Genomic DNA, 26,295 nt, shown 5'->3' with positions numbered 1-26,295 from the left:
TAGGGTTAAGATTAGGCTTGTGGTTAGGGTTACGGATAGGGTTAGGAGTGTGTTGGGGTTACAGTTGTGGTTAGGGTTGGGATTAGGGTTAGGGTTGGGATTAGGATTACGGGTGTGTTGGGGTTAGGGTTGTGGTTAGGGGTGTGTTGGGGTTAGGGTTGTGATTAGGGTTATGGCTACAGTTGGGATTAGGGTTAGGGGTGTGTTGGGGTTAGTGTTGAAGTTAGAATTGAGGGGTTTCCACTGTTTGGGCACATCAGGGGTCTCCAAACGCAACATGGCACCACCATTGATTCCAGCCAATCTTGCGTTCAAAAAGTCAAATGGTGCTCCCTCCCTTCCAAGCCTCGACGTGCGCCCAAACAGTGGTTTACCCCCACATATGGGGTACCAGCGTACTCAGGACAAACTGGGCAACAACTGTTGGGGTCCAATTTCCCCTGTTACCCTTGCAAAAATAAAAAATTACTTGCTAAAACATAATTTTTGAGGAAAGAACAATTATTTTTTATTTTCACGGCTGCGTTATAAACTTCTGTGAAGCACTTGGGGGTTGAAAGTGCTCACCACACATCTAGATAAGTTCCTTGGGGGGTCTAGTTTCCAAAATGGGGTCACTTGTGGGGTGTTTCTACTGTTTAGGCACATCAGGGGCTCTGCAAATGCAACGTGACGCCCGCAGACCATTCCATCAAAGTCTGCATTTCAAATGTCACTACTTCCCTTCCGAGCCCTGACGTGTGCCCAAACAGTGGTTTACCCCCACATATGGGGTACCAGCATACTCACAACAAACTGGGCAACAAATATTGGGGTCCAATTTCTCCTGTTACCCTTGTGAAAATAAAAAATTGCTTGCTAAAACATCTTTTTTGAGGAAAGAAAAATGATTTTTTATTTTCACGGCTCTGAGTTGTAAACTTCTGTGAAGCACTTGGGGGTTGAACGTGCTCACCACACATCTAGATAAGTTCCTTGGGGGGTCCAGTTTCCAAAATGGGGTCACTTGTGATGGGTTTCTACTGTTTAGGCACATCAGGGGCTCTGCAAATGCAACGTGACGCCCGCAGACCATTCCATCAAAGTCTGCATTTCAAATGTCACTACTATTATTTAGTCTAGAAAAAAGACGACTGAGGGGCGATCTAATAACCATGTATAAGTATATAAGGGGACAATACAAATATCTCGCTGAGGATCTGTTTATACCAAGGAAGGTGACGGGCACAAGGGGGCATTCTTTGCGTCTGGAGGAGAGAAGGTTTTTCCACCAAAATAGAAGAGGATTCTTTACTGTTAGGGCAGTGAGAATCTGGAATTGCTTGCCTGAGGAGGTGGTGATGGCGAACTCAGTTGAGGGGTTCAAGAGAGGCCTGGATGTCTTCCTGGAGCAGAACAATATTGTATCATACAATTATTAGGTTCTGTAGAAGGACGTAGATCTGGGGATTTATTATGATGGAATATAGGCTGAACTGGATGGACAAATGTCTTTTTTCGGCCTAACTATGTAACTATGTAACTTCCCTTCCGAGCCCTGACGTGCGCCCAAACAGTGGTTTACCCCCACATATGGGGTATCAGCGTACTCACAACAAACTGGGCAACAAATATTGGGGTCCAATTTCTCCTGCTACCCTTGTGAAAATAAAAAATTGCTTGCTAAAACATCTTTTTTGAGGAAAGAAAAATGATTTTTTTATTTTCATGGCTCTGAGTTGTAAACTTCTGTGAAGCACTTGGGGGTTGAACGTGCTCACCACACATCTAGATAAGTTCCTTGGGAGGTCTAGTTTCCAAAATGGGGTCACTTTTAGGGGAGCTCCAATGTTTAGGCACACAGGGGCTCTCCAAACGCGACATGGTGTCCGCTAACGATTGGAGCTAATTTTCCATTCAAAAAGTCAAATGGCGCGCATCCCCTTCCGAGCCTTGCCGTGCACCCAAACAGTGGTTTACCCCCACATATGAGGTATCGGCGTACTCAGGAGAAATTGCCCAACAAATTTTAGGATCCATTTTATCCTGTTGCCCATGTGAAAATGAAAAAATTGAGGCTAAAATAATTTTTTTGTGAAAAAAAAGTACTTTTTCATTTTTACGGATCAATTTGTGAAGCACCTGGGGGTTTAAAGTGCTCACTATGCTTCTAGATAAGTTCCTTGGGGGGTCTAGTTTCCAAAATGGGGTCACTTGTGGAGGAGCTCCAATGTTTAGGCACACGGGGGCTCTCCAAACGCGACATGGTGTCCGCTAAAGATTGGAGCCAATTTTTAATTAAAAAAGTCAAATGGCGCTCCTTCCCTTCCGAGCCCTGCCGTGCGCCCAAACAGTGGTTTACCCCCACATATGAGGTATCAGCGTACTCAGGACAAATTGGACAACAACTTTCATGGTCCAGTTTCTCCTTTTACCCTTGGGAAAATAAAAAAATTGTTGCTAAAAGATCATTTTTGTGACTAAAAAGTTAAATGTTCATTTTTTACTTCCATGTTGCTTCTGCTGCTGTGAAACACCTGAAGGGTTAATAAACTTCTTGAATGTGGTTTTGAGCACCTTGAGGGGTGCAGTTTTTAGAATGGTGTCACTTTTGGGTATTTTCAGCCATATAGAACCCTCAAAATGACTTCAAATGTGAGGTGGTCCCTAAAAAAAATGGTTTTGTAAATTTTGTTGTAAAAATGAGAAATCACTGGTCAAATTTTAACCCTTATAACTTCCTAGCAAAAAAAAAAATTTGTTTCCAAAATTGTGCTGATGTAAAGTAGACATGTGGGAAATGTTATTTATTAACTATTTTGTGTCACATAACTCTCTGGTTTAACAGAATAAAAATTCAAAATGTGAAAATAGCGAAATTTTCAAAATTTTCGCCAAATTTCTGTTTTTTTCACAAATAAACTCAGAAATTATCAACCTAAATTTACCTCTAACATGAAGCCCAATATGTCACGAAAAAACAATCTCAGAATCGCTAGGATCCGTTGAAACGTTCCTGAGTTACCTCCTCATAAAGGGACACTGGTCAGAATTGCAAAAAACGGCCAGGTCATTAAGGCCAAAATAGGCTGGGTCATGAAGGGGTTAATGGAAGGTTGAGTGGAAGGAAAAAGTGTGGTAGAAAAAGGTGCACAAGCAACCGGGATAACCGCAGCCTTGAAAGGATTCTTAACCCCTTTACCCCCAAGGGTGGTTTGCACGTTAATGACCGGGCCAATTTTTACAATTCTGACCACTGTCCCTTTATGAGGTTATAACTCTGGAACACTTCAACGGATCCCGGTGATTCAGACCCTGTTTTCTCGTGACATATTGTACTTCATGATAGTGATAAAATTTCTTTGATATTACGTGCGTTTATTTGTGAAAAAAAAGGAAATTTGGCGAAACTTTTGGAAATTTCACAATTTTCCAACTTTGAATTTTTATGCAATAAAATCACAGAGATATGTCACACAAAATACTTAATAAGTAACATTTTCCCACATGTCTACTTTACATCAGCACAATTTTGGAACTAAAATTTTGTATTTGTTAGGGAGTTATAAGGGTTAAAAGTTGACCAGCAATTTCTCATTTTTACACCACCATTTTTTTTTTAGGGACCACATCTCATTTGAAGTCATTTTGAGGGATCTATATGATAGAAAACAACCAAGTGTGACACCATTCTAAAAACTGCACCCCTCAAGGTACTCAAAACCACATTCAAGAAGTTTATTAACCCTTCAGGTGTTTCACAGGAATTTTTGGAATGTTTAAATAAAAATGAACATTTAACTTTTTTTCACACAAAATTTATTTCAGCTCCAATTTGTTTTATTTCACCAAGGGTAACAGGAGAAAATGGACCCCAAAAGTTGTTGTACAATTTGTCCTGAGTACGTCGATACAACATATGTGGGGGTAAACCACTGTTTGGGCGCATGGTAGAGCTCGGAAGCGAAGGAGCGCCATTTGACTTTTCAATGCAAAATTGATTGGAATTGAGATGGGACGCCATGTTGCGTTTGGAGAGCCCCTGATGTGCCTAAACATTGAAACCCCCCACAACTGACACCATTTTGGAAAGTAGACCCCCTAAGGAACTTATCTAGATGTGTGGTGAGCGCTTTGACCCATTAAGTGATTCACAGAAGTTTATAATGCAGAGCCGTAAAAATAAAAAATCATATTTTTTCACAAAAATGATCTTTTCGCCCCCAATTTTTTATTTTCCGAAGGGTAAGAGAAGAAATTAGACCCCAAAAGTTGTTGTACAATTTGTCCTGAGTACGCTGATACCCCATGTGTGGGGGGGAAACACTGTTTGGGCGCATGGGAGAGCTCGGAAGGGAAAGAGCGCCGTTTGACGTTTCAATGCAAAATTGACAGGAATTGAGATGGGACACCATGTTGCATTTGGAGAGCCACTGATGTGCCTAAACATTGAAACCCCCCACAAGTGACACCATTTTGGAAAGAAGACCCCCTAAGGAACTCATCTAGATGTGTTGTGAGAGCTTTGAACCCCCAAGTGTTTCACTACAGTTCATAACGCAGAGCCGTGAAAATAAAAATTATTTTTTTTTTCCACAAAAATTTTTAGCCCCCAGTTTTGTATTTTTCCAAGGGTAACAGTTTGAAATTAGACCCCAAAAGTTGTTGTCCAATTTGTCCTGAGTACGCTGATACCCAATATATTGGGGTAAACCCCTGTTTGGGCGCACGGGAGAGCTCGGAAAGGAAGGAGCACTGTTTTACTTTTCAACGCAGAATTGGCTGGAATTGAGATCGGACGCCATGTCGCGTTTGGAGAGCCCCTGATGTGTCTAAACAGTGAAAACCCCCAATTATAACTGAAACCCTAATCCAAACACATCCCTAACCCTAATCCCAAAAGTAACCCTAACCACACCCCTAACCCTGACACACCCCTAACTCTAATCCCAACCGTAAATGTAATCCAAACCTTAACCCTAACTTTAGCCCCAACCCTAACTGTAGCCTTAACCCTAGCCCTAACCCTAGCCCTAACCTTAACCCTAGCCCTAACCCTAGCCCTAACGGGAAAATGGAAATAAATACATTTTTTTTAATTTTTTTATTTTTCGCTAACTAAGGGGGTGATGAAGGGGGGTTTGATTTACTTTTATAGCGGGTTTTTTTAGCGGATTTTTATGATTGGCAGCCGTCACACACTGAAAGACGCTTTTTATTGCAAAAAATATTTTTTGCGTTACCACATTTTGAGAGCTATAATTTTTCCATATTTTGGTCCACAGAGTTATGTGAGGTCTTGTTTTTTGCGGGACGAGTTGACGTTTTTATTTGTAACATTTTCGGGCACGTGACATTTTTTTGATCGCTTTTTATTCCGATTTTTGTGAGGCAGAATGACCAAAAACCAGCTATTCGTGAATTTCTTTTGGGGGAGGCGTTTATACCATTCCGCGTTTGGTAAAATGGATAAAGCAGTTTTATTCTATGGGGCAGTACGATTACAGCGATACCTCATTTATATCATTTTTTTATGTTTTGGTGCTTTTATACGATAAAAACTATTTTATAGAAAAAATAATTATTTTTGCATCGCTTTATTCTGAGGACTATAACTTTTTTCTTTTTTCTTTGATGATGCTGTATGGCGGCTCATTTTTTGCGGGACAAGATGACGTTTTCAGCGGTACCATGGTTATTTATATCCGTCTTTTTGATCGCGTGTTATTCCACTTTTTATTTGGCGGTATGATAATAAAGCGTTGTTTTTTGCCTCGTTTTTTTTTTTTACGATGTTCACTGAAGGGGTTAACGCGGCGATACTAAATATGAGTACTTTTGTTTGTTTTTTTTATTTAGATAATGAAATGTATTTATAGGAACAATATATATATATATTTTTTTTTGCATTTTTGGGGGGAATTTTTTTTTTTTTTACACATGTGAAATTTTTGTTTTTACACTATAACATTGCCCCAGGGGGGAACATGATGTTATAGTGTAAGATCGCCAATCTGACACTTTGCTGTGCACTGTGTCAGATCGGCGATCTGACGTGCACAGCTCCTGGAGGCTTCCCGGCACCTGCTCTGAGCAGGCGCAGTGAAGCCACCTCCCTGCAGGACCTGGATGCCGCGGCCATCTTGGATCCGGGCCTGCTGCAGGGAGGAGGTAAGAGACCCTCGGAGCAACGCGATTACATCGCGTTGCTCCGGGGGTCTCAGGGAAGCCCGCAGGGAGCCCCCTCCCTGCGCGATGCTTCCCTATACCGCCGGAACACTGCGATCATGTTTGATCACAGTGTGCCGGGGGTTAATGTGCCGGGGGCGGTCCGTGACCGCTCCTGGCACATAGTGCCGGATGTCAGCTGCGATAGTCAGCTGACACCCGGCCGCGATCCCCCCGTGAACGCGGCCGATCGCGCTGGACGTACTATCCCGTCGGTGGTCATACGGGCCCACCCCACCTCGAAGGGATAGTCCGATGTCAGAAAGGGGTTAAGAAAAGGCCATTCAAAAATTTGGGCTAGATTCACATGGAGTGGAATGCTGCTGGAGTCATTGCTTCAAGAGCCACCACACACAGACGTATCCAGGACTTGCGCTACAAGTGTCGCATTCCTTGTGTCAAGCCACTCATGACCAATAGACAACACAAGAAGCGTCTTATCTGGGTTAAGGAGAAAAAGAACTGGACTGTTACTCAGTGGTGCAAGTTGTTGTTTTCAGAATAAAGTAAATTTTGCACTTCATTTGGAAATCAAGGTCCCAGAGTCTGGAGGAAGAGTGGAGATGCACACAATCCAAGCTGCTTGAGGTCTAGTGTGAAGTTTCCACAATCAGTGATGGTTTGGGGAGCCATGTCATCTGCTGGTGTAGGTCCACTGTGTTTTATCAAGACCAAAGTCAGTGCAGTAGTCTACCAGGACATTTTAGAGCACTTCATGCTTCCCTCTGATGACAAGCTTTTTGGAGATGGAAATTTCATTCTCCAGCAGGACTTGGTGCCTGTCCACACTGCCAAAAGTACCAATACCTGGTTTAAAAACAATAGTATCTCTGTGCTTGATTGGCCAGCAAACTTGCCTCACCTTAACCCCATACAAAATCCATGGGGTATTGTCAAGAGGAAAATGAGAGACACCAGACCCAAAAATGCAGAGAAGCTGAAGGCTGCTATCAAAGCAACCTGGGCTTCTATAACACCTCAGCAGTGCCACTAGCTGATTGCCTCTATGCCACGCCGCATTGATGCAGAAATTGATGCAAAAGGAGCTCCGGCCAAGTATTGAGTGCATTTACTGAACATACATTTCAGTAGGCCAACATTTCGGATTTTAAAATCATTTTTAAAGCTGGCGTTATAAATAATTCTAATTTACTGAGATAATGACTTTCGGGTTTTCATTGGCAGTAAGCCATAATCATCAACATTAACAGAAATAAACACTTGAAATAGATCACTTCATATAATACACTGCTCAAAAAATAAAGGGAACACTAAAATACCACATCCTAGATATCACTGAATGAAATATTCCAGTTGTAAATCTTTATTTATTACATAGTGGAATGTGTTGAGGTCAGTAAAACCTAAAAATGATAAACATAAATTACAACTAATATCCCACGGAGGTCTGGAGTTGGAATGCTCAAAATCAAAGTGGAAAATGAAGTTACAGGCTGATCGAACTTCAGTGGAAATGCCTCAAGACAAGGAAATGATGCTCAGTAGAGTGTGTGGCCTCCACGTGCTTGTATGACCTCCCTACAACGATTTGACATGCTCCTGATGAGCCAGCGGATGGTCTCCTGAGGGATCTCCTCCCAGACCTGGACCAAAGCATCCGCCAACTCCTCGACAGTCTGTGGTGCAATGTGATGTTAGTGGATGATGCGAGACATGATGTCCCAGATGTGTTCAATCGGATTCAGGTCTGGGGAACGGGCGGGCCAGTCCATAGTTTCAATGCCTTCATCTTGCAGGAACTGCTGACACACTCCAGCCACATAAGGTCCGGCAATGTCCTGCTTTAGGAGGAACCCAGGGCCAACCGCACCAGCATATGGTCTCACAAGGGGCCTGAGGATCTCATCTCAGAACCTAATGGCAGTTAACCTACCTCTGGCGAGCAAAAAAAAAGGGTCTTTGTTCCAGCTCATCGGGTAAAATCTTCAAAATTTTATTCCAATAATTAAAACATGACAATAGACATGCTCCAAGACTGCACCATGTGTGCACACAGGGACAACAAGCGACGCGTTACGATCGCAACAGCGATCTTTATCAAAGTGTCCCTGTGTGCACACATGGTGCGGTCTTGAAGCATGTCTATTGTCATGTTTTAATTATTGGAATAAAATTTTGAAGATTTTACCCAAGGAGCAGGAACAAAGACCCTTTTTCTTCTGTTGCATATCGTCTCATCGGGACGGAGTTCCCGTGCACCTGGAATGTGGTGAGCTGGCTTCATTTTCCCTTTGCACCTTACCTCTGGCGAGCACATTGGAGGATTGTGCGGCCCTCCAAAGAAATGCCACCCCACACCATTACTGACCCACTGTCAAACCGGTCATGCTGAGGGATGTTGCAGGCAGCAGATCGCTCTCCACGGCGTCTCCAGACTCGGTCACGTCTGTCACATGTGCTCAGTGTGAACCTACTTTCAACTGTGAAGGGCACAGGGTGCCAGTGGTGAATTTGCCAATCCTGGTGTTCTGTGGCAAATGCCAAGCGTCCTGCACGGTGTTGGGCTGTGAGCACAACCCCATCTGTGGACGTCGGGCACTCAGACCTTCCTCATGGAGTCGGTTTCTAACCGTTTGTGCAGACGCATGCACATTTGTGGCCTGTTGGAGGTCATTTTGCAGGGCTCTGGCAATGCTCATCCTTTTCCTCCTTGCACAAAGACTGAGGTAGCGGTCCTGCTGCTGGGTTGTTGCCCTCCTACGGCCCCTTCCACATCTTCTGGTAGCGCTTCCAGCCTCTGGACACTACGCTGACCGACAACAGCAAACCCTCTTGCCACAGCTCGCATTGATGCGCCATCCTGGATGAGCTGCACTACCTGATCCACTTGTGAAGGTTGAAGAGTCCGTCTCATGCTACCACGAGTGTGAAAGCACAACCAACATTCAAAAGTGACCAAAACATCAACCAGAAAGCATTGGTACTGAGATATGGTCTGTGGTCCCCACCTGCAGAACCATTCCTTTATTGAGTGTGTCTTGATAATTGCCAATAATTTCCATCTGTTGTCTATTCCATTTGCACAAAAGCATGTGAAATTGATGGTCAAACAGTGTTGCTTCCTAAGAGGACAGTTTGATTTACTTGGAGTTATATTTTGTTGTTTAAGTGTTCCCTTTATTTTTTGAGCAGTGTATATGAGATTCACTTTTTGTATTGAAGAACTGAAATTAATTTAACTTTTTGATGATATTCTAATTTAGTGAAAAGTACTTGTATTTAGTCAGTGAATTGAAGGGGCATCACTTACATCCAGAGGCTGGTGTGTTTACTTTGAAAAGCCATTTAAAGGGAATCTGTCACCCCCTGGGATGTATATGACCTATTAATATGGGCATAGAGGTAATAGAAATGTTATATTAGTCCAACCTGTGTGCCTCATATTAATGGTCTTGTGGTCAAGAAATGTTATATTCTGTGTTTATGCTAATGATTTCTTCCATGCTCTAGGACGTGCGGTGCCTGGAAGAAATCCCTGCCTCCTCTCATAATAATAATAATCTTTATTTTTATATAGCGCTAACATATTCCGCAGCGCTTTACAGTTTTGCACACATTATCATCACTGTCCCCGATGGGGCTCACAATCTAAATTCCCGCAGTATGTCTTTGGAATGTGGGAGGAAAACGGAGTACCCGGAGGAAACCAGCGCAAACACGGAGAGAACATACAAACTCTTTGCAGACGTTATCCAAGGTGGGATTAGAACCCAGGAGTCCAGCGCTGCAAGGCTGCAGTGCTATCCACTGAGCCACCATGCTCATTACAATACTATCCTCCTAGTAGTGAACAAACCCTTTAAGACTGCCTAGTATAAGTTTACACTTATTATCGTTTGACCTATCTTACAAAATTTTGGCACACGGTGTCACATGTTAAGCCAAGCTTCTTTACCAACAAGCCACACCCCTTTTCAGTGAAATAACACATGCATATGGTGCATATCATGAAAAACAATTTTTGGCACAAATTATACCAGACTTCAGATATACAGTGCCTACAAGTAGTATTCAACCCCCTGCAGATTTAGCAGGTTTAATAAGATGCAAATAAGTTAGAGCCTTCAAACTTCAAACAAGAGCAGGATTTATTAACAGATGCATAAATCTTACAAACCAAAAAGTTTTGTTGCTCAGTTAAATTTTTATAAATTTTAAACATAAAAGTGTGGGTCAATTATTATTCAACCCCTAGGTTTAATATTTTGTGGAATAACCTTTGTTTGCAATTACAGCTAATAATCGTCTTTTATAAGACCTGATCAGGCCGGCACAGGTCTCTGGAGTTATCTTGGCCCACTCCTCCATGCAGATCTTCTCCAAGTTATCTAGGTTCTTTAGGTGTCCATTGTGGACTTTAATCTTGAGCTCCTTCCACAAGTTTTCAATTGGGTTAAGGTCAGGAGACTGACTAGGCCACTGCAACACCTTGATTTTTTACCTCTTGAACCAGGCCTTGGTTTTCTTGGCTGTGTGCTTTGGGTCGTTGTCTTGTTGGAAGATGAAATGACGACCCATCTTAAGATCCTTGATGGAGGAGCGGAGGTTCTTGGCCAAAATCTCCAGGTAGGCCGTGCTATCCATCTTCCCATGGATGCGGACCAGATGGCCAGGCCCCTTGGCTGAGAAACAGCCCCACAGCATGATGCTGCCACCACCATGCTTGACTGTAGGGATGGTATTCTTGGGGTCGTATGCAGTGCCATCCAGTCTCCAAACGTCACGTGTGTGGTTGGCACCAAAGATCTCATCAGACCAGAGAACCTTGAACCAGTCAGTCTCAGAGTCCTCCAAGTGATCATGAGCAAACTGTAGACGAGCCTTGACATGACGCTTTGAAAGTAAAGGTACCTTACGGGCTCGTCTGGAACGGAGACCATTGCGGTGGAGTACATTACTTATGGTATTGACTGAAACCAATGTCCCCACTGCCATGAGATCTTCCCGGAGCTCCTTCCTTGTTGTCCTTGGGTTAGCCTTGACTCTTCGGACAAGCCTGGCCTCGGCACGGGAGGAAACTTTCAAAGGCTGTCCAGGCCGTGGAAGGCTAACAGTAGTTCCATAAGCCTTCCACTTCCGGATGATGCTCCCAACAGTGGAGACAGGTAGGCCCAACTCCTTGGAAAGGGTTTTGTACCCCTTGCCAGCCTTGTGACCCTCCACGATCTTGTCTCTGATGGCCTTGGAATGCTCCTTTGTCTTTCCCATGTTGACCATGTTTGAGTGCTGTTCACAAGTTTGGGGAGGGTCGTAAATAGTCAGAAAAGGCTGGAAAAAGAGATAATTAATCCAAACATGTGAAGCTCATTGTTCTTTGTGCCTGAACTACTTCTTAATACTTTAGGGGAACCAAACAGAATTCTGGTGGGTTGAGGGGTTGAATAATAAATGACCCTCTGAAAAAACTTTTCCCAATTTAAAAAAAAAATAAACAAAGAAATAACATTCTTTTTTGCTGCAGTGCATTTCACACTTCCAGGCTGATCTACAGTCCAAATGTCACAATGCCAAGTTAATTCCAAATGTGTAAACCTGCTAAATCTGCAGGGGGTTGAGTACTACTTGTAGGCACTGTGTGTATATATACATATACATATATATATATATATATATATATATATATATATATATATATATATATATATACACATACATATATATATACATACATATATATACACACACCGTATTTTTCGCTTTGTAAGACGCACTTTATTTCCCCTAAATTTGGGGGGGGGGGAAATGGGGGTGCGTCTTACAAAGCGGATATACCGCTAAACTTTCACACTAGCGTCGTGCACTGCACGTCGCTATGCGTCGTTTGGTTGAAAAAACGCATCCTGCAAAAGTGCTTGCAGGATGTGTTTTTCCACCATTGATTTGCATTAGCGTCGCATTGCGACGCTTTGCCACACCTCGCAACCGTGGTGTGACGGTTGCGCCGTGTTGTGGCGGACCGTCGGCTGCAAAAAAATGTTACATGTAACGTTTTTTGCTGCCGACGGACCGCCATTTCTGACCGCGCATGCGCGGCCGGAACTCCGCCCCCACCTCCCCGCACCTCACAATGGGGCGGCGGATGCGCTGGAAAAATGCATCCGCTGCCCACCTTGTGCGGCGCATTCACCGCTAGCGTCGGTACGTCGGCCCGATGCACTGCGACGGGTCGAATACGACGCTAGTGTGAAAGTAGCCTTACCGATACAGGCTGGGATGAGGGGGTGTCCGCCGCCGCCGCTGTCCGCTACCGCTGCCGCAGTTGTCCGCTGCTGCCCCGGGTGATGCTGGAAGCTCCGGTGCTGCGGGGGGCTCTGGTGATATTTTGTGAAAGACCAGAGCCCTCCGGCAGTTCGTCCATGCTTTCCTGTATGACTGACTCCGGGAAAATGGCCGCCGGAATCTCGGGAGATGAGATTTCAGCGCCGAGATCTCATCTCTCGAGATCTTGGTCCCAAGATCTCCATCTGCGCATGCGCCGCCTCCCGGCGGCCATTTTCCCGAAGTCCACCGCACAGGAAAGCATGGACGAACTGCCGGGGGCTCTGGGCTTTCACAAAATGTCGGCAGAGCCCCCTGCAGCACCGGACACACTCCTGCAGCACCGGAGCCCCCCTGCAGCACCGGAGCCCCCCTGCAGACCCCCTCATCCGAGCCTGCAGCACAGGAGCCCCCTTCAGCACAGGAGCCCCCCTGCAGCACAGGAGGCCCCTGCAGACCCCCTCATCCCAGCCTGCAGCACAGGAGGCCCCCTGCAGCACAGAGCCCCCCTGCAGACCCCCTCATCCCAGCCTGTAACAATGCTCCACTCCTGCCTCCAGCAAAGACCCTGGGACCCTGATCCACCGCAGCCACAACCCCTGGTAAGTAGTGTTGAGCGATACCGTCCGATACTTGAAAGTATCGGTATCGGAAAGTATCGGCCGATACCGGCAAAATATCGGATCCAATCCGATACCGATACCCGATACCAATACAAGTCAATGGGACTCATGTATCGGACGGTATTCCTGATGGTTCCCAGGGTCTGAAGGAGAGGAAACTCTCCTTCAGGCCCTGGGAACCATATAAATGTGTAAAAGAAAGAATTAAAATAAAAAATATCGCTATACTCACCTCTCCGACGCAGCCGGGACTTCAGCGAGGGAACCGGCAGCGTTGTTTGTTTAAAATTCGCGCTATTACTTGGTTACGTGAATTCCCGGCTTGTGATTGGTCAGGTCGGCCATGTTGCCGGGACGCGGACCAATCACAGCAAGCCGTGACGAAATTACGTCACGGCTTGCTGTGATTGGTCCGCGTCCCGGCAATATGGCCGCCCTGACCAATCACAAGCCGTGACGTCACGGGAGGCTGGACACGCGCTCATTTTAAAATGGGCGCGTGTCCAGCCTCCCGTGACGTCACGGCTTGTGATTGGTTGCGCCGCGGTCAACCAATCACAAGCCGGGAGGCTGGACGCGCTCATTTTAAAATGGGCGCGTGTCCAGCCTCCCGTGACGTCACGGCTTGTGATTGGTTGCGCCGCGGTCAACCAATCACAAGCCGGGAGGCTGGACGCGCTCATTTTAAAATGGGAGCGTGTCCAGCCTCCCGTGACGTCACGGCTTGTGATTGGTTGTGCCGCGGTCAACCAATCACAAGCCGGGAGGCTGGACGCGCTCATTTTAAAATGGGCGCGTGTCCAGCCTCCCGTGACGTCACGGCTTGTGATTGGTCAGGGCGGCCATATTGCCGGGACGCGGACCAATCACAGCAAGCCGTGACGTAATTTCGTCACGGCTTGCTGTGATTGGTCCGCGTCCCGGCAACGTGGCCGACCTGACCAATCACAAGCCGGGAATTCACGTAACCAAGTAATAGCGCGAATTTTAAACAAACAACGCTGCCGGTTCCCTCGCTGAAGTCCCGGCTGCGTCGGAGAGGTGAGTATAGCGATATTTTTTATTTTAATTCTCTCTTTTACACATTTTAACATTAATGTTGTTGCGATACCCGATACCACAAGAGTATCGGAATCCCGGTATCGGAATTCCGATACAGCAAGTATCGGCCGATACCCGATACTTGCAGCATCGGAATGCTCAACACTACTGGTAAGCAATAAGACGCATGGATTATAAGAAGCCCCACCAATTTATTTAAAAAAGTTTTTTCCTATTTTTCTATATATATTCATAAGTTTGTGAAGAAGCTTGCAGAGGTTGCTGGCATTGTGCCTGATGGAGGCCCTTACGGCTGCTATCTGAGTCCTCCAATGAAGCCAAGCCTGGCTTAGCTTCATGGTAAGAGTCAAACACACTATATACTGCGAAGTTTAAAAAAAACAAATGGTAAAATAAAAAAAAAAAATACAATTGGTGAAATAACGTATATACTTGAGTATAAGCCAAGTTTTTAAACGCTTTTTTTGTGCTGCAAATGCCCCCTTTGGCTTATACTCAAGTCATTGTCCCAAAACATGGAGGGGGATCAGCAGCGGCAGGTCACAGTGGGCAGGAGCCGGGTGCTGTGGCTAACTCCTGTGCACGTTGTTAAAGAGAAATGAATATTTACTGCACTGGCAGTAAATATTCATTTCTTTGTAATAGTGTGCACAGTGTCAGCTGCAGCAGTCGGCTCCTGCAGCTGCTGGTCGCTCACGTATGCCCGCTACTTAAGAGACATGAATATTCACCTCTCACCACTCCCATAGGTGTGGAGTGCAGTGAATATTCATTCCCTTAAGTAGCGGGGACACATGATAGCCCAGCCGCTGCAGCTGCTGGCACCGGAACAAGATGCTGTGAGGGAGCACAGGGATGGTAAGTAGGATGGTTTTTTTTTTTAATGCTTTTCTGATGGGGGCCATGCATACCAGGATAGGGATGAGGAGCTATGCATACTAAGATAGGGATGAGGAGGCCAGGCATACCAGGATAGGGATGAGGAACCATGCATACCAGAATAAGGATGAGGAACCATGCATACCAGGATGGGGATGAAGAGCTATGCATACCAGGATAGGGATGAGGAGCCATGCATACCAGGATGGGGATGAGATGGCCATGCATACAAGGATGGGGATGAGATGGCCATGCATACAAAGATGGGGAAGAGTAACCATGCATACCAGGATAGGGATGAGGAACCATGCATACCAAGATAGGGATGAGTAACCATGCATACCGGGATAGGGATGATGACGCCATGTATACCAAGATAGGGATGAGGAGCCTATGCATACCAGGAAAAGGATGAGGGGGCCATGTATACAAGGATGGGGATAAAGGGATCATGCATACAATGATGGGAATGAGATGGCCATGGATACAAGGATGGAGATAAGGAGGCTGTGCATACAAGGATGGAGATGAGGAGACCATGTATACCCGGTTTATACTCAAGACACCAAGTTTTATACTCGGGTCGGCTTATTCTTGAGTATATACGGTAAGTTTTGAACACTTCACCAATTTTATAAGTAAATATATTTCTAAAGGTGCTATTGACATGAAATTCTCACCAGATGTTGGTAACAACGCATATAATCCAAACAAGCAAAGAAATCAAACCAAAGATGTCCATAAATTAAGCTATTTGTAATAATGAGAAATGACACAGGAAAAAAGTATTGAACACATGAAGAAAGAGAGGTGCAAAAAGCCATGGAAAGTCATGACAAGTTGAGATCTATCAGTAATTAGAAAGCAATCCTGCCAGAGTATCAGCTGGTTCACCTGATGGCCTAAAAAAGGTCTCACAGACGAAAAATCTTATGATGGGGAAAACCAATGAGCAGTCGCGGGGCGTTCACAAAGTTATTGCAAAACATACTGATGGCATTGGTAAGATAAGAATTCCTAAACTATTGAGGCTATGTGCACACGTTCAGGTTTTTTCGCGTTTTTTTCGCGATAAAAACACTATAAAAACTCATTAAAAACGCATACATTATGCATCCTATCATTTAGAATGATTTCCGCGAAAAAAAAGCATCGCGGTAAAAAAAGCAGCATGTTCATTAATTTTGCGGATTTTCCGCGTTTTTCCCACAATTCTATGCATTTGGAAAAAAACGCACAAAAAAGCGTCAAAAACGCTGTAAAATCGCGGTAAAATCGCAACGGATTTCTGGCAGAAATGTCCAGTTTTTGTCAGGAAAATTTCTGCCAGAAATCCTGACGTGTGCACATAGCCTGAAGGTTCCAGTGAACACTGTTGGGGCCATAATCTGGAAGTGGAAAGAACATTATTTTACTATAACCCAGCCACAACCAGCTGCTCCTAGCAAGAATTGGGACAGAAGAATGAAAACAATTATCAAAAGAGTTGTGCAAGAGCCAAGGAACACCAGTGGAGAGCTACAGAAAGACTTGGAATTAGCAGGTACAATTGTTTTAAAGAAAACAATAAGTTATGTACTCAGCCTCCATGGGCTGTATGTACGCTCACCACGCAAGACTCCATTGTTAAACAAAAAGCATGTTTAAAGTGTGCTCAATGACATTTAGACAAGCCTGTGAAATACTGGGAGAATACAGTCTGGTCAGGTGAGACCAAAATTGATCTCTTTGGAACGTCATGCTGTGCAGCTGATTTTCAGCATACAGAACTGGCAAACTTCATATAATTGAATGAAGGATGAATGAACAAATGTAGAGACATTCTTGAAAAAAATCTGCGGACATCTACCAGGATGATGAAAATGAAACGAGGGTGGATAGTTCAGCAAGACAATGATCCCAAACACACAACAAAGAAAACTCTCAATTGGTTTTAGAGAACGAAAAACTTGCTAGAAAGACCCAGCCAATCACCCGACCTGAATTCAATAGAGAAGGAAGGAATTAAAGCTCATAGATGAGCTCAGAGCTGAAGGAACCTTCAAGATATTAAGAGTGTCTATGTGGAAGAATGGGTCAAAATCACACCAGAACAATGCATGCGACTAGTTTCTCCATACAGGAGGTGTCTTGAAGCCATCATCACCAACAAATGGTTTTTGTATAAAGTATTACCGTATATACTCGAGTATAAGCCGAGATTTTCAGCCCAAATTTTTGGGCTGAAAGTGCCCCCTCGGCTTATACTCGAGTCACGGTCGGCGGGTGAGGGGGAGAGGGCGCTGAGGCTTAAGGCCCCGTCTCACATAGCGAGATCGCTAGCGAGATCGCTGCTGAGTCACAAGTTATGTGACGCAACAGCGACCTCCATAGCGATCTCGCTATGTGTGACACGTACCAGCGATCAGGCCCCTGCTGTGAGATCGCTGGTCGTGTCGGAATGGCCTGGACCTTTTTTTGGTCGTTGAGGCCCCGCTGACATCGCTGAATCGGTGTGTGTGACACCGATCCAGCGATGTCTTCACTGGTAACCAGGGTAAACATCGGGTTACTAAGCGCAGGGCCGCGCTTAGTAACCCGATGTTTACCCTGGTTACCAGCGTAAATGTAAAAAAAAAAAAACAGTACATACTCACCATCTGATGTCCGTCAGGTCCCTTGCCGTCTGCTTCCTGCTCTCACTGACTCCCGGCCGTACAGTCAGTGAGAAGTGAGAGCACAGCAGTGACGTCACCGCTGCGCTCTGCTCTCACTGTACGGCGGCACTCAGTCAGAGCAGGAAGCAGACGGCAAGGGACCTGGACACCGAAAGGCGAGTATGTAGTGTTTATTTTTTTTGGTAACCAGGGTAAACATCGAGTTACTAAGCGCGGCCCTGCGCTTAGTAACCCGATGTTTACCCTGGTTACCCGGGTGCTGCAGGGGGACTTCGGCATCGTTGAAGACAGTTTCAACGATGCCGAAGTCGTTCCCCTGATCGTTGGTCGCTGGAGAGAGCTGTCTGTGTGACAGCTCCCCAGCGACCACACAACGACTTACCAACGATCACGGCCAGGTCATATCGCTGGTCGTGATCGTTGGTAAATCGCTTAGTGAGACGGGGCCTATACTTACCTGCTTCCGGGGCTCCTGGCGCTGTCCCTGCAGTCCCACAGTCTCCGGGTGCCGCAGCTCTTCCCCTGTTCAGCGGTCACATGGGACCGCTCATTAGAGAAATTAATAGGCTGCTCCACCTCCCATAGGGGCGGAGCCGCATATTTCATTTCTCTAATCAGCGGTGCCGGTGACCGCTGATAGAGGAAGAGGCTGCGGCACCGAAGACCAGCTGTTCGGGGGAAGGAGCGGGACGCCGGGAGCAGGTAAGTATGTCATATTTACCTTCCCTCGTTCCACACGCCGGGCGCCGCACTGTCTTTGCGTCCTCTTGTTCTGACTGTTCAGGTCAGAGGGCGCGATGACGCATGTAGTGTGCGCGCCGCCCTCTGCCTGATCAGTCAGTGCGGAGAGACGCCGAGACAGGACGCTGAGGAGCTGCAAGCAATAGAGGTGAGTATGTGTTTTTTTTTTTATTGCAGCAGCAGCAATGGCACAGATTTATGTGGAGCGTCTATGGGGCAATGGTGCAGAGCATTATATATAAGGCACAGCTTTATGTGGAGCATCTATGGGGCAACGGTGCAGAGCACTATATATAAGGCACAGCTTTATGTGGAGCATCTATGGGGCAACGGTGCAGAGCACTATATATAAGGCACAGCTTTATGTGGAGCATCTATGGGGCAACGGTGCAGAGCACTATATATAAGGCACAGCTTTATGTGGAGCATCTATGGGGCAACGGTGCAGAGCACTATATATAAGGCACAGCTTTATGTGGAGCATCTATGGGGCCATAATCAAAGGTCAAAGGTGCAGAGCATTATATATGGCACAGCTATCTATGGGGCCATAATCAAAGGTGCAGAGCATTATATATGGCACAGCTATCTATGGGGCCATAATCAAAGGTGCAGAGCATTGTATATGGCACAGCTATCTATGGGGCCATAATCAAAGGTGCAGAGCATTATATATGGCACAGCTATCTATGGGGCCATAATCAAAGGTGCAGAGCATTATATATGGCACAGCTATCTATGGGGCCATAATCAAAGGTGCAGAGGTAATATATAGCACAGCTATCTATGGGGCCATAATCAAAGGTGCAGAGCATTGTATATGGCACAGCTATCTATGGGGCCATAATCAAAGGTGCAGAGCATTGTATATGGCACAGCTTTATATGGAGCATCTATGGGGCCATAATGAACTGTGCAGAGCATTATATGTGGCACAGCTTTATGTGGAGCATCTATGGGGCCATAATGAACGGTATGGAGCATCTATTTTTAATTTTGAAATTCACCGGTAGCTGCTGCATTTTCCACCCTAGGCTTATACTCGAGTCAATAAGTTTTCCCAGTTTTTTGTGGCAAAATTAGGGGGGTCTGCTTATACTCGGGTCGGCTTATAGTCGAGTATATACGGTAACTAAATATCAGTAAGAATGTTCATTACTTTTTCCCTGTGTAATTTCACATTATTACACATAACTTAAAAGGGGTTGTCTGGTCCAAGATGAAAAGTCTGTAGTCACTGTGTGACTGCAGATTTTTGAATCCCTCCAGGGCACCTACTATGCTCAGCGAGGAGTCACCAGTTTCTCAGCTGGGACATTAAAAAAAAACCGACTGGCATATCCAAACTAGTCTGAATAGGTGCATAACAGGAGCAGCTACCTCCATATACAATATACAGAAAAAGATTGCACTCTATCGTGCTAAAGCATGTCAATGTGAAATATATGAAATATGAATAGCAATATTGCTTTTGAATATTAGGAAAACATGAATGAGCCGCTTTTCACAAAATTTGGCCAAACAATGTCTGCCCAACAACCAACATAAAGGTGGTTTCAAAGACTGATGGGTCCCTAGCCAGTGTGAATACCTCTCTTAGGGCTCATACTCACCTGTGAGAAACTCGGATGAGTCTCGCATTGTTAATACCCAGCGCTGCTGCTGAACCTCAGATCGGAGCGTACGGGCCGCATAGGAATACATGCAGCCGCATGCTCCGCTCCTGAGTGCCGGCAGCAGCGCCGGGTATTAACGTGCAAAACTCATCCGAGTTTCTCGCAGGTGAGTATGAGCCTTTAGGCTGATGTCTGAATTCCTGGGTGAATGTGGACACCTCTCACAGTAAAGCCCGCATTTATGGGCCGGTAGGAAACCGCTGTAATTAAAAATCACCACATGGTGAAGGGCGAAGTGCTCGGTCAGTAAGGCCAGTTTCATACGTCCTGATTAGTGATGAGCGAGTGTACTCGTTGCTCGGGTTTTCCCGAGCACGCTCGGGTGACCTCCGAGTATTTTGTTAGTGTTCGGAGATTTAGTTTTCATCACGGCAGCTGAATGATTTACAGCTATTAGCCAGGCTGAGTACAAGTGGGGGTTGCCTGGTTGCTAGGTAATCCCCACAGGTAATCAAAGCAGGCTAATAGCTGTAAATCATGCTGCAGAGGCGATGAGAACTTAATCTCCGAACAGTCATAAATACGAGCGTGCTCGGGAAAACCCGAGCAACGAGTACACTCGCTCATCACTAGTCCTGATATTTCCGGTACCAGAAAAACCGGTACCGGAGATATCCGTGTCCGTGTGTGTCAACCATGTGCCGCATCAATACCATATGGACAGACGCCGGGGAAGAAGCGCTACAGTAAGCGCTGTTCCCCAGCAGCTGGTGCTGAAGCCGGCTGTCATCATTCTCCCCTGCACTGCCGGCGAGCAGAGGAGGATGATGAGTGTTATAATAAAGTCCAAATGACAGCAGATGATGGCTTTTGGGACTGTTACCCCCATCATTTGACACCTGCTGTCACCAATACCAGTGACAGTAGGTGCGGAGGATGGGGGTATTCCACAGCCGCAGGGTGCGATCGCTTGGAAATGAATGAAAAACCCGACGTGGGTTTCCCCCTATTTTATTGAACCAACCTGACAAAACTCAGAGCTGGGGGCTGCAACCCTCAGCTGTCAGCTTCTGCAAGGTTGGTTATCAAGAATAGAGGGGTCCCCACACTGTTTTTTAAATTATTTAAATAATTAAAAAAAACGGCATGGGGTCGTCCCCATTTTTGACAACCAACCTTGCTAAAGCTCAAAGCTGGGGTCTGCTATTCTCAGGCTGGTAAGGGGCCACTGATATAGGCCCCCCAGCCTAAAAACAGCAGCCCGCAGCTGCCCAGAAAAGGCTTATATATTAGATGTGCCTTTTCTGGCACTTTGCACGGCTCTTCCCACTTGCCCTGTAGTGGTGGCAAGTGGGGTAATATTTGTGGGGTTGATGTCACCTGTCACAGCTGGTGAATGATGCTGCACTCTCTGTAGCTCACTCACCAGTGGTTTTCAGCCGGGACGGTCGCATCTTGGCACTGTCCTGGTTGAAAACTATTTAGCCCCCAGACTTGGATTACAGTGTGGAACACAACAACGGACAGGTATGGTATATTGTTGGTTTATTATTTTACTTTTATTACAGGAGATCAAGGGCGTCGGGGAATTAGGTGTTGCAGTAAGTATGGTTTAAATTAGAACATTAAAAGGAGTCTGTGTATTTTTCTCCATTACTAAACCATGGGTCACCTAAAAGGCGACATCAATCCCACAAAAATTACCCCACTTGCCACCGCTACGGGAAGTGGAAAGAGCTGGGCAAAGCATCAAAAAAGGAGCATCTAATAGATGCGCCTTTCCTGGGCAGCTGGTTTTAGGCTGGGGGGCCTATATCAATGGCCCCTTACCAGCCTGAGAATAGCAGCCCCCAGCCATGAGCTTTTAGCAAAAATGGTTGTCAAAAATGGGGGGCACCCCACGCCGTTTTTTAAAATTATTTAAATAATTAAAAAAAAACAGCGTGGGGACCCCGCTATTCTTGATAACCAACCTTGCAGATGCTGACAGCTGGGGTTGCAGCCCCCAGCTGTGAGTTTTGTCTGGTTGGTTCAATAAAATAGGGCGGAACCCACGTCGGGTTTTTCATTCATTTATTTCCGAGCGATCGCAGCCAGCGGCTGTGGAATACCCCTATCATCCACACCTACAGTCACTGTTATTAGCGACAGCAGGTGTCGGATGATGGGGTAATAGTCCGAAAAGCCACCACCTGCTGTCGTTTGGACTTTAATACAAGCTCACCATTCTCCTCTGCTCGCTGGCAGAGCAGGGGAGAATGATGACTGCCAGCTTCAGCACCAGCCACAGGGGAACAGCGCTTACTGTAGCGTTTCTTCCATGGCAGCCGTCCGTGTGATACTGATGCATCACACGGATGGCATCCGTGTGCGGTACGTGTTTACACAGACCCATTGATTTGAATGGGTCCGTGTGATCCGTGCAGCTGCACAAAAACAGACATGCCTAGGTGTGTGTGTCACTCGAACACACAGTCCGTGTGGAAACACAGATATGAGCACAGACCCGTTCATTTGAATGGGTCTACTTGTGTCAGTGTCTCCGATACGTGTGAAAACTGTCACCACAAGGACTGGACACACTGATGTGTGAAACCAGCCTAAGACAATATAGAAACAACAAAAAAACTGACTGGCACATCCAAATTAGTCTGAATAGGCGCATACCAGGATCAGCTACCTCCATACACAATATACAAAAAAAGGTTGCACTCTATCTTGCTGAAGTAAAGTATCTCAATGTGAAACATATAAAATATGGTTCTCAGCTGGAAACGGCGGTGATGTAAGGGAGGTCCCTATTATATATATATTTCTGTATTTTCATGACTATGAAAATTGTAAATTCACACTGAAGGCATCAAAACTATGAATTAACACATGTGGAATTATATACTTAACAAAAAAGTGTGAAACAACTGAAGATACGTCTTATATTCTGGGTTCTTCAAAGTAGCCCCCTTTTGCTTTGATGACTGCTTTGCACACTCTTGGCATTCTCTTGATGAGCTTCAAGAGGTAGTCACCGGAAATGGTTTTCACTTCACAGGTGTGCCCTGTCAGGTTTAATAAGTTGGATTTCTTGCCTTATAAATGGGGTTGGGACCATCAGTTGCCAGTTGCGTTGTGCAGAAGTCTGGTGGGTACACAGCTGATAGTCCTACTGAATAGACTGTTAGAATTTGTATTATGGCAAGAAAAAAGCAGCTAAGTAAAGAAAAACGAGTGGCCATCATTACTTTAAGAAATGAAGGTCAGTCAGTCTGAAAAATTGGGAAAACTTTGAAAGTGTCCCCAAGTGCAGTGGCAAAAACCATCAAGTGCTACAAAGAAACTGGCTCACATGAGGACCGCCCCAGGAAAGGAAGACCAAGAGTCACCTCTGCTTCTGAGGATAAGTTTATCCGAGTCACCAGTCTCAGAAATCGCAGGTTAACAGCAGCTCAGATTAGAGACCAGGTCAATGCCACACAGAGTTCTAGCAGCAGACACATCTCTACAACAACTGTTAAAAGGAGACTTTGTGCAGCAGGCCTTCATGGTAAAATAGCTGCTAGGAAACCACTGCTAAGGACAGGAGACAAGCAGAAGAGACTTGTTTGGGCTAAAGAACACAAGGAATGGACATTAGACCAGTGGAAATCTGTGCTTTGGTCTGATGAGTCCAAATTTGAGATTTTTGGTTCCAACCACTGTGTCTTTGTGAGACGAAGAAAAAGTGAACATATGGACTCTACATGCCTGGTTCCCACCGTGAAGCATGGAGGAGGAGGTGTGATGGTGTGGAGGTGCTTTGCTGGTGACACTGTTGGGGATTTATTCAAAATTGAAGGCATACTGAACCAGCATGGCTACCACAGCATCTTGCAGCGGCATGCTATTCCATCCGGTTTGCGTTTAGTTTAGTTGGACCATCATTTATTTTTCAACAGGACAATGACCCCAAACACACCTCCAGGCTGTGTAAGGCCTATTTGACCAAGAAGGAGAGTGATGGGGTGCTACGCCAGATGACCTGGCCTCCACAGTCACCAGACCTGAACCCAATCGATATGGTTTGGGGTGAGCTGGACCGCAGAGTGAAGGCAAAAGGGCCAACAAGTGCTAAGCATCTCTGGGAACTCCTTCAAGATTGTTGGAAGACCATTACCGGTGACTACCTCTTGAAGAGCATCAAGAGAATGCCAAGAGTGTGCAAAGCAGTCATCAAAGCAAAAGGTGGCTACTTTGAAGAACCTAAAATATAAGACATAATTTCAGTTGTTTCACACTTTTTTGTTAAGTATATAATTCCACATGTCTTAATTCATAGTTTTGATGCCTTCAGTATGAATTTACAATTTTCATAGTCATGAAAATACAGAAAAATCTTTAAATGAGAAGGGGTTTCCAAACTTTTGGTCTGTACTGTATATATATATATATTTATTATTATTATTAATATATATATATATATATATATATATATATATATATATATATATATATATATACACACATACATACACACACACATATACATACATGTATGTATATATATATATATGTATATGTATATATATATATATATATATATATATATGTATATATATATATATATATATGTATATATATATATATATATATATATATATATATATATATATATATATATATATATATATATATATATATATATATATATATATATATATATATATATATATATATATATATATATACACGCACACACACACACACATGCATATATATATTTACACACACACATACACACAGTAACTTACCGAACAATGAACTCACTAAAAACAAGGCCCGAGAAACAATGGTGGAACAGGATGTTATATGGTAAGATTAATGCGGTTACTCAAAATCACAACTTGTCCTACACAAACCAAAACTCTGATATGGCTATGTTGGAGGAAAAATAAAAAGTTGTGGCTCCTGAAAGAAGGGGAGGAGAAAATTATAGAACAAAGAAATGAAAAATCACCAGGTCTTGAAAATGTTAAATAGATTGTCCAATGCCTAAAAACTGCCTAATTAAAAAAACAAACAAACAAAAAAACACATATTTCTCAGCCCACGATTAACTGGATTCAAAGTCTTTCTGATCTCATACTGACCAATGATATGCCCAATGCCATGTTGTTATGTTATTGGCACAACCAACCATGCATGCCTAAGCTACTGCAATATCCTGCACATAAGGTAAGCAAGATAGCAAATCATAGGAACTATACTACATTTCTAATAGGAGAAATTTTCTAATATTAATATAATTACACCTACTCCATAATGGGATAGGATCTTGAAGGTGGGAATACCAGTTTAATTATGGATGAGGAGTCAAAATGATAGGTCATTGCTTTTATAGAGGACATGAATGACAAGTCACAGCGATAGATCATTGTATTTGTCCAGCCTGGAATATATCGTTTTAATCTTTCAAATGTGAATGATCACTTTGACATCTGTTCTTTTTAAGTTAGTTGTTAACTAATCATCATGGTTTGGACATTCTTTTATCACAACTCAAATTTTTTTTTATAAATGATCAAATGGTTACCGTAGTTAGTACTTACTGATGTGTTGGCAAATCGCTGATTTCCTCAATCTTTAACATCTTTGCACTGGGAGCTTCTGGGTAAATGGAAATTGGTTCTTTAGAATTCAAGTCTTCATTACCTTTTTCAGGCTCCTCAGGTTGGATTAAAACACTACCATAAGCATCATCGTGAGATTTACTAATAACATCCACTGGAGCTAGTAACAAACCTCCAATCTCTTCAATTTCCATCCTCCTCAAAGGTTTCTAAAATTATGAAATATTTGCAATCAGAAACAAAAGGTATTTATATGTCCAAAAATTCAACCAAGAAAATATTACATTTATGATCATCCAGAACTGTATTCAAACTTCTGCCAGTGGCTATGGGATAAGGACAACAAGCTTGTTGGCAGACTGATTATTTGAGAGGCATTATGGCAGAGATAGTTTCCCATTCCCAAGTGTTGCCCAAGCCCTTTGTTCAGAAGCTGCTGATTCAGCAAACAGCACCCTAAGCTCCACACACACAGTCATGGGCATCTCTAATTTAAGGCTCACAAGGCTAATGACAGTGGCACGTTATAGTATGCACTTGCTTTAATGCAGATTTCAGCTCCGCAGCCTTAAAAACTGTGAATGGTGTTTTGATCTTTTCTTTTGCTAAAATCCAATTGAATTTTAGG

At 44.4% G+C, this 26,295-nt stretch overlaps 1 protein-coding gene across 2 annotated transcripts in view; it reads right to left on the bottom strand.

Annotated features, from left to right (window-relative positions):
* The window catches only part of RPAP3 (RNA polymerase II associated protein 3), a 136,048-nt gene that overhangs the window by 30,216 nt on the left and 79,537 nt on the right, over positions 1-26,295 (bottom strand). For both annotated transcript variants that reach the window (XM_077265383.1, XM_077265384.1), the window contains one exon: positions 25,647-25,876. In XM_077265383.1, coding sequence (XP_077121498.1) covers positions 25,647-25,876 — 230 coding nt within the window. The remainder of the gene's footprint in view (positions 1-25,646; positions 25,877-26,295) is intronic.

The sequence above is a fragment of the Ranitomeya variabilis genome, chromosome 5, assembly GCF_051348905.1.
Source record: "Ranitomeya variabilis isolate aRanVar5 chromosome 5, aRanVar5.hap1, whole genome shotgun sequence".
NCBI lineage: Eukaryota > Metazoa > Chordata > Amphibia > Anura > Dendrobatidae > Ranitomeya > Ranitomeya variabilis.
Note: the sequence above shows the minus strand (reverse complement) of the source record. Positions and strands in the feature narration are given on the sequence as shown.